Source organism: Eulemur rufifrons, chromosome 16 (assembly GCF_041146395.1).
Source record: "Eulemur rufifrons isolate Redbay chromosome 16, OSU_ERuf_1, whole genome shotgun sequence".
NCBI lineage: Eukaryota > Metazoa > Chordata > Mammalia > Primates > Lemuridae > Eulemur > Eulemur rufifrons.
In genome coordinates this window covers 96,034,799-96,051,619 of record NC_090998.1, presented here as the reverse complement: position 1 = coordinate 96,051,619, position 16,821 = coordinate 96,034,799, and the positions used below count along the sequence as shown (strand labels likewise).

Sequence of the window (16,821 nt, the reverse complement as noted above, 5' to 3'; positions counted from 1 at the left end):
TGACACCCTCCCTGTTGCCCTTTGTTGGGCTGTGCTTTCAGCCGGCAGATACAAGAGTTCTGGGGACAGCGCTGTCACCAGAGCTGAGCTCTTGACTGGTGCATAAATGGGGGACAGTGGTTGTGTCTGGGGCCCGGTTTTTGTCTGCTGTGGCCCAGAGATAGTTACCTACGGGGGGACTGAGTTACCAAGCGAATGCACAGAAGTTTCTCACTATCGAAAGTTAGTTATAAAGAGCGGAGGATAGAACGAACTCCATGTCAGGTTGGCATTGGAGGTTACAGATACCAGTAGGAACTCAAGGTGTGTTAAAAGATAGTAAAAAAAAATATCAAGGCTAGGTGCTGTGTCTCACACACACCTGTAATCCCAGCACTCTGGGAGGTCGAGGCAGGAAGATGGCTTGAGCCCAGGAGTTTGAGATCAGCCTGGGCAATAGCGAGACCCTGTGTCTACCAAAAACCAAAAATGAAAACAAAAGAAAACAAAACAACTGGGCATTGTGTTAAGCCTGCTGTTTGGGAGGCTGAGGCAGGAGGATTGTTTGAGCCCAGGAGTTTGAGGTTGCAGTGAGCTACCATGATGTCACCGCACTCTAGCCTGGGCGACAGAGCGAGACACTGTCTCAAAAACAAAAGGGGGGGGGTGTGCGATTCATTCATTTTCGTGCTGTGTGCTATTCCATTGTATGGAGATACCTCACTTTATATATCCATTTTACTTGGACATTTGAGGTTTTTCCCCAGTATTATTGCTTTGAACATTCATGCGTATGTCTCCTGAGGAACAAGCACAAGTTTCTCAGGAACACATGTCGGCCTGAAATGTGTCTAGGAACGTATATTGACTGAACCCTGAGGCTGGGAATGGGTATGGCAGCTTGCATTTTCCCAAAGTGGCCACAGCAAATTCTCTCATACACATGCTCCTCTTAAGATGTGATTCTGACACTTCTCCCGACAAGAGGTGGAGTTTGTGTTCCCCCATCCCTAGAATCTGGAGAGGCTGTCACTATGGCAGAAGTGGTGCTGTATGACTTTTGAGGCTAGGACATGGAAAGTGATACAGGTCCCACCTGGTTCTCTTGGGACTCTTGCTCTTGGAACATGGCCACCATCCCTCAAGGAAGCCCCCAAGCCCCTCAGCCCACAGCCTGAGCCGAGCTACCAGCCACGTGAGTGCACCGTCTTGGAAGTGGATCTTCCAGCCCCTGTGGAGGTGCTCCAGCTGCTGCTCCATGGAGCCGTCCAGCTGTGTGTGCTGAGTCCTGCCCAGATAGCAGATCCATGAGCAAAAGGAATGACGGTGGTTGTTTTGAGCTACAGAGTTTTGGGAGTGGCTTATTATGCATATACTCAACTTCACTGGGTGGTGCCATAGCGCCATATTATTTTCCAGGATGATTGTACCACTTGACACTCTGGCCAGCAGGGAATGCATATTCCAGTTGCTCTGTCATCTTGCCATCACCGATTGTTGTCACACTTTAACATTTGTGCCAATCTGGTATGGTTTTAGTTTGCATTTCCAAAATTACTGGTAAGGTTACTGGTCCGTTCCATGTTCTTCTCGCAAGGAGCCTGTAACAAAACTGGCTTCTTTGCTGAACATGGGTTTTGCCCATAATTCTATCGGCGTGTTTGCCTCTTTCTAATGCATTGAAAGGGTTCTTTGTAAATTCTGAATATTAATAATTTGCAAGGTATATACATTGCAAATATCTTCTGGTTTTTGTCCTCTATTCTCTTTATGGTGTCTTGTGAGGAACAAAAATATGATGCATACTTTCCATCCTTTTGTTTTTAATCTCTGTGGTATTTTTCAGATATATTTCTTTTAACAGTATTTAACATTTATATTACAATCAGAGAGGCTCCTTTAATAGATGAACTTAATTCAGTTACATTTCTCTGATTACTCGAATATTTGAACTTAGTCCTGCCAACTCATCGTATGTTCCTTATTTGTCACACTTCTATCTTCTCATTCCTGTTTTTAGTTGGTGCTGTCAATTTTTTCATTTCACCTTTTCCTCAGCTGTTTTGAAGGTTGTAAATCCTACTTCCATCTTTCTAGTGTAAACTTTCTGATATTTTAACACTTTAAACCTTTTTTTCTATTGGTTCTAAAATCTTCTCACCAAACAATACAAGAACTTTAGTGCACTTTCCCTTCCTGCCACCCCTCTCCTGGCCACAGGTCATGCTGTTCGCCTGAATTTCTCTCCGGTTGTTGTCTGATTGCCTTTTAACAGTCCAAACTGGGTTCTTTGCTGGCATCCACGTCTTACTCTTTGATTCATTTTGTTAAAGTATCTTTTAATAATTTTTTAGAGACTTTGTGCGTGGTAAACTTGGACGTTTATAGGCCATAAAAACACCTTTATTTTGCCGTCTCACTTGAATGCTAGTTTCACTGTGTGTGAATTCTGGGTCAGTTGTCTCGGAATTTTGGCAATGTCGCCCTTGCACGTGCAGTCTGATAACTCTAATGAAGTCCCCTCCTCTCTGAAGGCTTTTAAACTAGTCCCTTCACCCCTGGAATTCCAGATGTCACTCTGACATGCCTGTATGTGGACTTTCTTCTTCATTCCTGAGCGTCACTTCCACCGTTTGAGAGGGCATCGTCCCATCTTCCTCCTGCTCTGTGGAGAAGAGTTTCGAGACTGTCTTACTTCTGCTGTGCTGTGGGAGAGCCTCGAGCTTGTCTGGTTTCCCCACGGTGGAGGAGAGAAGGATGCGGTTCAGCTTGCTTGCCTTCCACTGCCGGCTGCCCTGGCACACTTGGACTTGGAGAAACAGACATTTATAGAGTGGAGGTGACATTTGCACCTCTGGGGCCTGGTGCAGGTGTGGTCAGGGCTGCAGTGCTGGGGCCGGGCCTGTCACACCATGACTGAAGGGTACGTCTGGAGGGAAAACCAGCTTCAAGGTGAGACCTTGGTTGTGGTCCTCACCCACCCTCCATCCAAAGTCTTCACTTCCCAACACATACACTGGGTGCAGTGGGGCACGAGCACTGGCCAGGAAAAAGGCCTGTGGGGCTCTGGCCCCACCTGGGACTCGCATGAGCAAGGCTGCCCCACTCCCAGTAGGGCGTTTGCAGGAGGATCTCGAGCAGTGGGCCTGCCCTGCCTGCCCACATGGACGAAGGTCTCCCCAGCTCAGAAGGACCTGACTCTGTCCTGGGGTGGACAGCGTCTCTTCCTGAGGGGCCTGCCCACACCGCTAGGGGCTCCTTCATCGCCACTGTACTGATCACAAGTCCTCAAAAGGAAACCAAGGAAATATCTAGCCTTGTCCTCATCTTAAAACATTTGGGACTTGGAGTAAAAATTGTCATGACACTTCTGGATTTTTGAGTTTAAACAAAAGGCCAAAGTGGAAGCGGTTCTCTGAGAGTAAGACTCAGGTCTCTGAACTCCTGCCCACAGGGCCCTTTTCTAGAACCTTAAGTGGTATCTGTTTGACCTTGAGCGCAGGTAGGGTGCTCAGGACCTAATTACCCCTGTCCTACGTGTATAACACTTGAAAGAGCAGGTTCTCAGCTGGGGGTACACCCTGGGACTGGGCTGCCCCCATGCCTCCGCAGGGCCCCCACACTGGTCAGGTGCCCCCTTTCCTCCTGTCCCCATCCAGTGCACCCTCCACTCCTGCCCTGTACCCCCAGCCCTTCCAGTGTCCCCCCAGGGCCCCCTACTCCAGGTCCCTCTGCCCTCTTAGGTCTCCCACTCTCAGTTCTGTCACCCTCCACCATGGTCCCCCACTCCCGCCCCGGCCCCCTCAGGGTGCCCATGCTGGCCACTCAGGACCCCCCACTTCTGCCCAGTCCCTCCTTCCTCAGGGTCCCCATTCTGGTCCTCCCCTCATCCCATAGGACCCCCCCCATGCCCAGCCCAGTCCCCCTTCCTCAGGGACCCCACTCTGGTCCTCCAGACCCCTCAAGACCCCTATTCCAGTCCCCCTGGACCCCTCAGGGTCCACACTCTGGTTCCTCCAGCTCCCTAAGGGGCCTGCATTCCTGGCCGGGTCTCCCCTTTCTCTTCGGGCCCTGAATTCCGGTTCCCTCCTCCCTCAGGCCCCCCACTCCCGTCCCCCCTCCTGCCTCAGGCCCCCCCACTCCCATCCCCCTTCCCTCAGGCCCCTCTCCCCTCTCAGGCCCCCCCACTCCGGTCCCCCTCCTCCCTCAGGCCCCTCTCCCCTCTCAGGCCCCCCACTCCGGTCCCCCTCCTCCCTCAGGCCCCTCTCCCCTCTCAGGCCCCCCACTCCGGTCCCCCTCCTCCCTCAGGCCCCTCTCCCCTCTCAGGCCCCCCACTCCGGTCCCCCTCCTCCCTCAGGTTCCCCCTACTCCCGTCCCCCCTCCTGCCTCAGGCCCCCCACTCGCGTCCCCCTCCCTCAGGCCCCCCACTCCCCTCTCAGGCCCCCCACTCCGGTCCCCCTCTCTCCCTCAGGCCCCCCACTCCCGTCCCCCCTCTCTCCCTCAGGCCCCCCACTCCCGTCCCCCCTCCTGCCTCAGGCCCCCCACTCCCGTCCCCCCTCCTGCCTCAGGCCCCCCACTCCCGTCCCCCCTCCTGCCTCAGGCCCCTCACTCCCGTCCCCCTTCCCTCAGGCTCCCCACTCCCATCCCCCTTCCCTCAGGCCCCTCTCCCCTCTCAGGCCCCCCCACTCCGGTCCCCCTCCTCCCTCAGGCCCCTCTCCCCTCTCAGGCCCCCCACTCCGGTCCCCCTCCTCCCTCAGGCCCCTCTCCCCTCTCAGGCCCCCCACTCCGGTCCCCCTCCTCCCTCAGGCCCCTCTCCCCTCTCAGGCCCCCCACTCCGGTCCCCCTCCTCCCTCAGGTTCCCCCTACTCCCGTCCCCCCTCCTGCCTCAGGCCCCCCACTCGCGTCCCCCTCCCTCAGGCCCCCCACTCCCCTCTCAGGCCCCCCACTCCGGTCCCCCTCTCTCCCTCAGGCCCCCCACTCCCGTCCCCCCTCTCTCCCTCAGGCCCCCCACTCCCGTCCCCCCTCCTGCCTCAGGCCCCCCACTCCCGTCCCCCCTCCTGCCTCAGGCCCCCCACTCCCGTCCCCCCTCCTGCCTCAGGCCCCTCACTCCCGTCCCCCTTCCCTCAGGCTCCCCACTCCCATCCCCCTTCCCTCAGGCCCCTCTCCCCTCTCAGGCCCCCCCACTCCGGTCCCCCTCCTCCCTCAGGCCCCTCTCCCCTCTCAGGCCCCCCACTCCGGTCCCCCTCCTCCCTCAGGCCCCTCTCCCCTCTCAGGCCCCCCACTCCGGTCCCCCTCCTCCCTCAGGCCCCTCTCCCCTCTCAGGCCCCCCACTCCGGTCCCCCTCCTCCCTCAGGTTCCCCCTACTCCCGTCCCCCCTCCTGCCTCAGGCCCCCCACTCGCGTCCCCCTCCCTCAGGCCCCCCACTCCCCTCTCAGGCCCCCCACTCCGGTCCCCCTCCTCCCTCAGGTTCCCCCTACTCCCGTCCCCCCTCCTGCCTCAGGCCCCCCACTCGCGTCCCCCTCCCTCAGGCCCCCCACTCCCCTCTCAGGCCCCCCACTCCGGTCCCCCTCCTCCCTCAGGTTCCCCCTACTCCCGTCCCCCCTCCTGCCTCAGGCCCCCCACTCGCGTCCCCCTCCCTCAGGCCCCCCACTCCCATCCCCCTTCCCTCAGGCCCCTCTCCCCTCTCAGGCCCCCCACTCCCGTCCCCCCTCCTCCCTCAGGCCCCCAACTCCAGTCGCCGCTCGCCCCTTCAGGCCCCCACTCCCGTCCCCCCTCCCCCCCTCAGGGCCCCCACTCGCGTCCCCCTCCCTCAGGCCCCCGCAGGGTCCCCTCCCCCGCGCGCGGCCGAGGCGGTGGAGCCCGCGCGTCATGGCGGCGGCGGGCGGGGCGCGTCTCGCACGCAGCGCGCCGGGCGGAGCGCTCGCCGCATTGTTTGCTTCGCTGGGGAGCGAGCGAGCGACCCGGCCCGGGCGTCCGAGCCAGACCCGCGCTCCGCGCCCGCCGCCCGCCGCCCGCCGCCCGCGCCCGCGCCCGCGCCCGCGTTCGCCGGCCGGGCCCCCGGAGCCGGGCCTCCAGCCGGGCCCTGAGCCCGCGCCGCGCGAGCCGCCGCCAGAGAGCCTGCGGCCGCCGCTGCTGGGCCGGGAGCCGCCGCGGCCGACAGGAGCCCGCGCCCAGGAGCGGCGGCGGGGCCCGGCCTGCGCGGCCGTTGGCGGAGGAGCCGCGGGCGCCATTAGCGCCGCCTCGGCCGCGCCGGCCCCCGCGCCCGCCCGCCCGCCGGGCTCCCGCGGCCGCGGCGCCCCGAAGGTGAGTGGGCGGGGGCCGGCCGGGCGGGCAGCCTCCCCGCCGCCTCGTGGGCCACCCGGCGCCGCCGCCTCGGCCCGGCCTCTCGGGGTTGTGGTGCCGACGCCATGTTTGGCAGCGGCGGCGGCGGCTCCGCATTGTCCGCGGGCCGGGCGGGGAGGCCGGGAAACCGGCAAGACCGGGGAGACGGGAAGGCCGGGCGGGAGCCGGGCGGGGAGGCCGGGGAGGCGGCTGGGCCGGGAAAGCAGGAAGACCGGAGGCCGCACGGGGGGCGGGCGGGCGGGCGGGACCCGGGCCTGGAGCCGCCCGCCTGGGCCGCGGCGGAGCCGGGCCGCAGCCGCAGGTCTCGGGCGGCGCCTGGGCCGGGGTCCCGCCCGGAGCCCGCGCTCGGGACCGGGGCAGCCTGTGCCGGGCTTGAGTCGTCGCCTTATGTAACTGGCGCGATTTGTTTTGAGACTAGAAACTCCCCGTGAGCGGGGACGTGCTCGGGAGGGTTGCCGGCAGCGCGGCCGGGCCCTGGAGTGCGTGAGTCTGGCTTTCCCGGGCCTTTTCATAAGAAGTAACTTCACTGAGGTGTGATTTACAGAAAGTGCAACTCCTGTCGGTGTACGTTGAGTTTTGGCAAATTTATATACACCCAGAAACAACCCTCCCTCTATTCGAAAACATTCCCATTACCCCAGGAAGCTCACCCCTGCCGGTGGTCAGGTATCACGTAGGTATGGGACTGGGGTAATATTTAGTTACCTGGCTGGCACCTGCTCTGCCTGGCACTGTCCTGGCTGCCTACGGGAGAGGTGTGTCATTTTCCCATGCACTTAACAGTGGTGAGAGTTTCATTGGCTCGTCCAAAGCCAGGCAGGAAATGAACTGATTTGAAAACGTAGCTGGTCATTAGTGTGGCCCACAAAGCTTTTTAGGATGTGTTTAACAACATTCTTTGCGTGCATGTTGCCCTTGCTGCTCCCTCCCCGTGGAGATGCTTGTCCCTGTCCAGAGGGCCAAGTACGGAGCTGGCTGGTGTAGGGAAATGATGCGGCAGAAGAGGCTGTTGGTCACTGTGCAGGACAGCGCTGCTCAATGCCCTCTTTCCCCGGCACAAGTACACTTTCAAATTACAGAGCTGCTGTGACCATTAAGTATCAGGGTAGAGTCTTCCCCTTGTAGAAGACGGTCAGATAGCGTCAGTGCTCCCTGGGAGAGTGGGTTTTGAAGGGCTGGTTATAGTTAGAGCTCTTGGTACTTTGCTGTAGAGGGGAAAATTATATGTTTGTCTTTAATCTGGTGAGTAACCAGCTGTTGCTTCTGCCCCACCTCAGTAATAACATGCGAAACTGTCCTTGGGTGCATTAGGGTCGCCTCCCTGCAGGCTGCAGTGCTGACCCCCTGGGGGCTGCGCCCTCCTCACCTCAGGAGGGATTGCAGGGCTGCTGCTAGTCCAGGGCCAGCTGGGTGGTGGCTTTGCGGATGGCTCCCCTGGAATCCAGGGTTGAGGGGGCTCCTGGAGGCCCCTGAGATGCAGGTGAGTTGGGGTTTGGTTGACCACATTTTCTCCCATGTTCCTCTGTATAGGGAATTGCTAATTTCAGCGTGATGTATGAATTTCTATTTGACTCTGAAAGAGAAAAACACAATCTGAAGGGTCTGTCTTAAAAAGTGCACATGGGATCTGCTGGGATTTCCTTTTGGAACTTTCCGGGTGAAGCCTGCTCTTGGAGGGCTTCCTGAAGACCAGTAGGTCAGTGTGTGGCTGTGAATCCGGGCTCCTGTGGGTGTGCCGCTCACCCCAGGGCTGAGGCCAGGGTTCCCTGACATGGCAGGGCCACACGCCACAGTGGGCCTTGGGCTTCAGCTTGGAATATTTGCTTGTGAGTCACTCTTAAAAAATCACTTTGCTCCTTGTCAGTAAAACGTGGTTCTTTGGAGGGAGGAGCTGAGGTGTCCTCATTGTTGCTGCCTAAGGTGCTGCCTTGGTGGGTGGTGGGTGGTGGTCCAGAGTTGGCAGGTCTTCACGTGAGGTTCCGAGACACCAAGCCACTCCAGGGAAAACTGACAATAGACGTAATCAGTGATGTTCGGACAGTGGAGGTCTCCGCCACAAGGAGGTGGCGGGATGGGCTGTTAGCTCACTGGTTTTGCCCAATTCCGAAAAGAGCGCATTCTCGTAGATCTCTGTGGCTAGGTTTTCGGGCATCCGAGCCAGTGCTGGCCACCTTCACAGCCAGGAGCTCTGCAGGCAGTGTGGGGCTCCTAGGGGCTCGGCCCTAACTGTGGAGCAAGAAAGGAGCATCTTACCTCCAAGTGTGCCAGGGAGAGAGCAGAGGTGCCCTTTGGTGTGTTGCACGCCCCTGGGTTTGTTTTGAGGAGGACATGGCCAGCACAGTGGTCCAGCCAGGGCTGAGGGATGCCCTTGAGGGGAAGAGGCAAGCAGGCTTGGCCCGTGAGGTTTCCGTGGTGGTCACTGCTAAGGCTCTGCAGAAGCTGGGTTGGGTCCTGTTGGGGTGGAGACGTCGCCCGAGACCAGTCCAGGGCTTGGTCCTGGTGTGGCTGGTGACTCCGTGCCTTGGTGTGCATACAGAGGATGTGTTCACAGAGAGGATGCACAGGCTGTGGTCTGTTTCTTCCTCCTTGCTTGTTGGCCCAACAGCAGTGCAGCAGGGACTGTGCTGGGGCTCACGGGGCACTGCCCTGGGTCGCAGCGGGGAGGGGAAAGAGTGGGTTTGGGGGGAGTGTTTGGCAGAACCAAGTGGCCACTGAGCGTGCCTGCCTCACAGACACAGCCCTGTGTATGGGCTTCCTGGAGGACCTTCTGCATGCCAGGAAAGCAGCCCTGCGATGGTGGGTTCAGGCTGGGAGCCCCACGCTGGAGGGGTGTTGCTGTTGGCTCCGTAGCCTATTGGGGTGATCTGAAAGGTGACTGGTGGGGTCCTGGTGCCCTGCGGGGACTCGTGTCAGCAGAGGCCCAGATGGCTGCCCCGCACCCACCTCTGGTGCCGCTCTCTCTCCTCTGGTCCTGGGGTCAGTCCAAGGCCTGGCGATGGTGACGGTGCGCTGCCAGAGGGTTGTTGGACATGATCGTGGGTCCTGGGATGAGTGGTTTTCGAAACCTCAGAAATGTGTTAACTGTGAGTTTCGTTTTGATTGAGCCATGAGTTGAGTAGTTGACTCTGCCCAAGTGTACTTTCATGGTTTTGTCAAGTCTTTTGTCATTCTGACCGGCATTAACTCTATCTTTGACTTTGTTTTAGGTAATCATTACCAAATGAGGAGGAAAGGACGATGTCATCGAGGCTCTGCAGCAAGGCACCCCTCTTCCCCGTGCAGTGTTAAACACTCCCCCACTCGAGAAACATTAACGTACGCTCAAGCTCAGAGGATGGTTGAGATAGAAATTGAAGGGCGCTTGCATAGGATCAGTATTTTTGATCCCCTGGAGATCATATTAGAAGATGACCTCACTGCTCAAGAAATGAGTGAATGCAACAGCAATAAGGAAAATAGTGAGAGGCCACCTGTTTGCTTAAGAACTAAGCGTCACAAAAACAACAGAGTCAAAAAGAAAAATGAAGCTCTCCCCAGTGCCCATGGCACGCCGGCCTCAGCCAGTGCCCTCCCCGAGCCCAAGGTGCGCATCGTGGAGTACAGCCCTCCCTCCGCCCCCAGGAGGCCCCCGATGTATTACAAATTCATCGAGAAGTCGGCCGAGGAGCTGGACAATGAGGTGGAGTATGACATGGACGAGGAGGACTACGCCTGGCTCGAGATCGTCAACGAAAAGCGCAAAGGCGACTGTGTCTCTGCGGTGTCGCAGAGCATGTTTGAGTTCCTGATGGACCGCTTTGAGAAGGAGTCGTACTGTGAGAACCAGAAGCAGGGTGAGCAGCAGTCCCTGATCGATGAGGACGCCGTGTGCTGCATCTGCATGGACGGGGAGTGTCAGAACAGCAATGTGATCCTCTTCTGCGACATGTGCAACCTGGCCGTGCACCAGGAGTGCTATGGGGTGCCCTACATCCCTGAGGGCCAGTGGCTCTGCCGCCATTGCCTGCAGTCCCGGGCCCGGCCGGCGGACTGCGTGCTGTGCCCCAACAAGGGCGGTGCCTTCAAAAAGACAGACGATGACCGCTGGGGCCATGTGGTGTGTGCCCTGTGGATCCCGGAGGTTGGCTTTGCCAACACGGTCTTCATCGAGCCCATTGACGGTGTGAGGAACATCCCCCCCGCCCGGTGGAAACTGACGTGCTACCTCTGTAAGCAGAAGGGCGTGGGCGCCTGCATCCAGTGCCACAAGGCCAACTGCTACACAGCCTTCCACGTGACGTGCGCCCAGAGGGCCGGCCTCTACATGAAGATGGAGCCCGTGAAGGAGCTGAGTGGTGGCAGCACCACCTTCTCTGTCAGGAAGACCGCCTACTGTGACGTGCACACGCCTCCGGGCTGCACCCGGAGGCCGCTGAACATTTACGGGGACGTTGAGATGAAAAACGGTGTTTGTCGGAAAGAGAGCTCAGTCAAAGCAGTCAGGTCCGCATCCAAGGTCAGGAAGAAAGCAAAAAAGGCTAAGAAAGCGCTGGCCGAGCCGTGCGCCGTCCTGCCGGCCGTGTGTGCTCCGTACATTCCTCCGCAGAGGTAAGCAGCGTGTGCAGGCGGGGGTGGAGGACCAGGCGGAGCGAGGGACACGGGGAGGACGGGGCCTGCCTGCAGGGAGTCACGCTAGGTCCTCACTGCGTTTCCTGTTCATGCAGCTCCTGACGTTCCCCAAGATGTGGTCCTGTTTGTCTCCACATCTCTTGGGGGCACAGCATTGTAAAAGGTTTTAGTCTACAGATTGTGACAATTTATGGTTTCCTCAATGCCTACCTCGGCCTCCCAGGGTAGGCCAGACACTGTCAGGGTCACTGCAGCCACACGAGTGCTCACTTAACCGGGGTCTCCAGGGCTCAGCGTCCCGGTTTTGTTGCCATCTTTAACACGATAAAATGCTCTTCCTTGCCTTGCCTCCCAACCAAGTTTTGGAACCTTGTAGGATTTTTAAAAAGTAATTTGGAAAACTGAACTCCTGTGGCTCAGTAAGAGAAGCTAAGGTGGGAGCCTCGGGGAGGGAGGTGTGACCTCCTTCCTGCCCTGTTGCAGCCCTTCTCGTTTTTCTGATGGTCTCCTTAGTCGCGCAGGCGCTGCCTGTGTGCGTAAGGCCCTCGGACCCAGCCTGTGTCAGGAGTGGCGCGAGTGGGTGCTGCTGTGGGTTATTGAGCCACCTTGGGTCTGTTCCCATCCCTTAACCCTTGTCCTCTTGTTGGCCTGTTCCTTTTAACCACTGACTTGCTCTTTTGTTTTATTATCTTTGAAAATACTCCTTGCCTTTTTAAGACTCTGAGGTAAATGACGATGAATTTTCACACCAGGGCCTGTGAGTGCCGAGTAAACACTCCTTTTCCAGGTTAACCAGCTCCTCTTCTGTCCACGGGACCCTTCCTTAATGTTTGAGAGACTGACACACTTTACATGTGGGATGTGGAACTTTAAAACAGTTTCGTCAAGTAAGTGAAGCCTCGAGACGAGGTGAAGATGGAATGGGCGTCTGCCCCGAGTCCAGTTTGTGCGGTATCGTTGTTATAGGGATTATTTTGTAATTTGAAGTGATTCGCTTATTAATAAGACTGTACTTGTTTTATGAATTAAGTAGATGACAGACTTTCAGGATATTTTTATTATTAAAGAGTAAAAATTGCCAGGCGTGGTGGCGCACACCAGTTATCCTAGCACTCTGGGAGGCTGAGGTGGGAGGATCACTTGAGGCCAGGAATTGGAGGTTGCAGTGGGCTGTGATGACGCCACTGCACTCCAGCTGGGGCAACAGTGAGACCCTGTGTCAAAAAAAAAGAGTAAAAATTATCTTCAACATATTGGATACTAGCCTTTTGTATCATTTCCCTGTACAGAAGCTCCTTGATTTATGATGGGGTTAGAGCCCGATAAACCCACCCATTGTAAGTTGAAAATATCCTAAGTTGAAAATGAGTTTAATGCACCTGCCCTTCTGAACATCATTGCTCAGCCCAGCCCACCTTAGATGTGCTCAGAACACTTACCTTCATTAGCCCACAGTTGGGCAAACCATCTAACACAAAACTTCCTTTATAATAAAGTGTTGAATATCTCACATAATTTATTGAATACTGAAAGTGAGAAAGAGAATGGTTGTATGGGTACTTAAAGTACAGTTTCTACTGAACTTCTATGGCTTTTGTACCATCATAAAGTCAAAAAATTAAATTGAGCCATCATTACATTGGGGACTGTATATTTGTGACTTGGAATGATTCATACTTCCAGACACGTGATTAGATGATAGAGTTGGGTCTTAATGTGTCACAAGTTTACAGCAAGCTCGCTGGCCAGCTGTGAGCATGGCGAGGTCCGCCACTTAGAAGATGGGTTTTATCCGAAGAGGAGTGAGCACGGACTTTGTATTAAGAATTAGAAGTTTAAAATGATTTCTGTAAATGTTATTTTATTTTGCTTTTTTCCTCAAAATGAAATCTAGTTTCTTTACACGTATTCATTACAGAATTAGTAAACTCAGAGAAAATGAACAAAAAGTGCTCAGAATTTTCCTCATTCACAGAAAACAGAAAAGCCTCTGTCAAAACTAAGGTGTCTGTCTTTGCAAATCAACCTGACCAAAAATTGGTTTGTTTTTTTTTTTTGAGACAGGGTCTCACTCAGTCGCCCTGGCTGGAGTGCAGTGGAGTCATCGTAGCTCGCTGCAACCTCCAACTCCTGGGCTCAAGCGATCCTCCTGCCTTGGCCTCCCAGAGTGCTGGGACTGTAGGCGTGAGCCACCGCGCCGTGCCCGACCTGACTTTTAAAAGATGGTTTCACTTGGATTGCTACCTATGAATCAAAAAGTGTGGGATTTGTATCAAAAGCTTCTAAGAGGCCTAAAAATTTCAGCTTTACTGAAATTGAAGCAAATTAAACAAAAAATGTGATCTAACAAATGGAAAAGCCAAAAATCTAAATAAAGTACTCCCTTCTCTGTGGCCAGCACCGGGTGAGCACCTGCTCTAGGTGAGGGCAGGGCCTGGCTGGGATCCCGTGCCCCATCTGTGGTTCCCGGTGTTGGTGGCAGCACTGTTTGCCGAGGAGGCATTTGCCTGTGGAAAACACAGGCATTGGAGCGGCGAGCGGTGGCCAGGGGTGACTGAGAAGACTTGTGCTTTGGGCCTAAATATTTCAAAGCAGGTGATGTAGCTAAACCACTTACTAAAGGTATAGTCTGGCCTATGTTCATTTTTTTCTTTTTCTAATTTAGGAATAAACTGTTATTTCAGCTTTGAGTAGAGATGAAAGAAGCACTCCTGGACAGGTGTTCTTGGCCCCAGTCTTTACACTGAGGGCTTCCCACAGTCTCTGAAAGACCCCGGTGTTTGCCACCGGGAAAGAGCTCCCACAACCCTTGGCCTGCGGGCTGCGTGGTGTTGGTCCCACCTCGCGGAGCTGTTGTGAGGGGCAGGCTCTTTAGTGTGCTGGGTGTGGTCAGAGGCCAGGGCTCACTGGCTGCTGCCAGAAGCTGGTTCACAGTCCTGCTGTGGCCCTAGATGCAGCTGACCCGGCAGCCCCACGCTTAGGCCCAGGGCACCACCCTTGGGTGCCTGCAGAGGGTGTCTGAATTGCGTGTAGATTGGAGTGAAGCTTCTGGCTGCTCAACCCTTGGTGGGGATGCTGGACGTGCAGTTGTTCAGGCTGTGCACTGACCCCGGCCTGTGGACCTTCTCGGCCATCTGCCACAACAGGACGCTCCAGGCCAGCTCGGGAGCCGGCCGGTTACACTGGAGGAGGGACACGGGCCCATCTGAACAATTATTTTGGAGATTGAGAAAGAGAGGACCCCCTCACTCCCTGTGGAGAGAACAAAATCTGCTTTCAGGGACTGTGACTGCTTTTATAATTTGAGTGGTTTAAGAACTTAGGTTTTCAAGTGAAAAAGACAATTCTAAGGGCATAATCTGTTCTTAATGAGAGAGGGGGGCAGTATGTTTAACTTTTTAGTATTTAGTATTTTTAAACCCTAAAGATTGCTTTTTATTTCTCTGAGTGACGGGCTGTGGAGTAGAGAAGTGGGCATTCTGGAACTCTCTCTGGGGTCACTGCCAGGGGCTCTGCTGTGGCGTGTGGTGCAGGCTGACTAGGGAGCTCCCCAGGCAGTGCAGGGCGCTGTTTCCCTGGGGCCCTCGCCACGGCCCCGACGTGGTCTGCTCGGCCTGTCCCACACGGTTCCCGTGTCTCAGAGCAGGGCCCATTCATTTCCGTCTTCTTTCCCTTACATACTTCTGAGAAAAAAGTTTTCCAACAGAGAAATAGCACGTTTAAAATTGAGGAAGTTTTCTGGTAGGGAGGGGAGAAGAGAAAAAAAGAAAAAAAAAAATTGAGGAAGTTATGTGAAAGAAAGTCTAAAGAAGAAAGAAAATTTCCTTTCCCGCCTTTTTTTTCCTTCCAAGAAAAGTCAACCTTTAGTGTGTGCAGTTGCATTTATGTTTCTGGCCCCTTCAGATCCAGGTTCCCACCGCGTCCGGTCTGCTCATGGGCCGTCGTGCGCTTGCTTGGGGGGCGACCTCTGACGCAGCAAGGTGGTGGCGTGGTGGCTGAGGTGTAGGGTGTGCGGTGCAGCTGCCTGAGTAGCGGGGGTTGCCTGGGAAGCCATGGGGTGGAGTCCCCAAGGGCAGTGCTGTCAGCAGTGGGGGCCTCTGTCCGGCCACCAGGGAGGCTCTGAAATGGAGTGGGGTGCCTAGTAGCCATCCCACTGGAAAGAGTGCTTTTATGTTTGTTGACTATAACAATAAAAAGTTCTGGCTTGTGTTTTATATCTTTTTCTCTATGTTTCTGGCAGTTAATTTTACTATTTTATAAAAGTTTTCATCTGCCATGGATTGGCAAAACGGGAGGTACTGGCTGGGTCCTCCTGGGTGGGAGTCTTGCCCTGGGCTCCTCGATGGGCGTGGTCCGTGGGCTTGCTCCTATGGACGGGCTGGACAGCGTCTCGGGAGCTCCGCGGCGGCAGCTCTGCCTGTGCTCGGCCGCAGAAGCACCTGTGTTGGGTCCAAAATAGCGGCTACTTTGGAAGGAGGCACCAGGACAGATTGAAAAGTAAAAACTGCAGGTTTCGAAATGCTGTCACGTGGAAAGGCAGGGCCAGTGCTGTGCCTCCTGCCAGATTCTTGTCTCCGTCACTTGGACACGTGACCGAAGCCGCCTTTAGAGAGACCACCCTGAGTGCTACCTGACGTGCCACTCTGTCCTGCCCCCTGAGCCTGTGGGGGTTTCTCTGTTTTAGTGAGGCCGTGGCACGGGATGAGTGGGCTCCTCGGCGTGGAGCCCTTCCTGGCACAGGACAGGCGCCTGTGCTCCGGGCTCCACGGCCGGGAAGGACCCTCCTCTCGTGAGGCGGGGCGCACTACATCTGGGGAGCGGATCGGTTTGGATTGAAGGAGCTGAAGCAAATAAAAATAGTGCTGGGAAGAAAATCTGGGTGCCCACAGGGCGGATGCCTCACTGCGTAGTCAGCGTGGTGTTCCGTGCGCTCTCGGACTCTCCTACAGGGTGTGTGCATTGATCAAACCAAATCAGTGTTCAGAGTGCCGCGCTGTGGGACGTCTGCACAGCTCTGCCACCTTGGACACCCCACCCCCTCACCCTCACCCCCGGCTTCCAGGGTGCCGTCCCCTGGGCCGGGGTCTCTGCCCTGGAGCATCCCAGGTGCGCAGAGCAGGCCCTTAGGAGTGGGGAGACTCTGCCAGCGTAGCTGACTTTTACTGTTTCTGTTCACTGTCACCGTACTTACGTTTGGCAGAGGTCGAGCTGAACATTATTTGAACTTGACTGTGCAGATTGTCACCGCACACAGCGTCCCTGCTGCACGCCCTGTGCTTGCACCTGGAGTGACCGGGGGGCAGAGGCTGTTTCCAGAGCTGCTGAGGCTGTGGGTGTCTTGAGAGCACCTCCAGGGACACCTCTGTGGGCACGTGCTGAGACCCAGCGTGGGTGGCAGGGAGCTTGATTGTAAGTTTTTAGTTGGAAATAACTTCAAATTTATGCAGTGTTGCAAAAATAGGAGAACACAGAACACGCAAGCGACTCTTTATCGAATCACCTGTCACTGACGTTTTATCCCACTTGTGTATTCAGCACACGCATGTGGCCCTTGCTGACACGTGTCGGGGCATGTGCCCAGTCACAGGCACGGCACCCTGGCAGCGAGCAGGAGGGACCAGGGCACCCTCTGTAGCCTTCCCTTCTTCCCGCCTGGGACCCAGGCCTCCTGTTGCTGGTGACTGTCCCGTTTTGTTCTTGAGCTTCTCACATCTGGATGTTTCTGGAGCTTTGTCTGCTGTGACGCTAGTGATTGAGAAGGAGACAGCCCTTCCTCCTCTTTGCTATGTATTGTCCTTTGTTTTGGCTTGTCTGGTGTTTCCTTGCGGCTCACTGAGGTTGCGTGGGTGTGGGGTGGGCGCCGTGTGTCTCCCTCACTCACCTGGGCTCCTG

The 16,821-nt window shown here is 56.2% G+C and overlaps 1 protein-coding gene across 9 annotated transcripts in view; it reads left to right on the top strand.

The window, feature by feature from the left end:
- Positions 1-5,904: 5,904 nt before the first annotated feature.
- BRD1 (bromodomain containing 1) overlaps positions 5,905-16,821 on the top strand; it is a 51,343-nt gene continuing 40,426 nt past the window's right edge. For 6 of the 9 annotated variants that reach the window (XR_011235730.1, XM_069490741.1, XM_069490739.1 and 3 more), the window contains exons 1-2: positions 5,905-6,282; positions 9,528-10,908. Coding sequence is in view for 7 of the 9 variants with exons in the window: in XM_069490741.1 (XP_069346842.1) it covers positions 9,542-10,908 (1,367 nt within the window). In the remaining 2 variants the exon portion in view is untranslated. The remainder of the gene's footprint in view (positions 6,283-9,527; positions 10,909-16,821) is intronic. The other 3 variants (XM_069490743.1, XM_069490744.1, XM_069490745.1) reach the window with 2 other exon arrangements.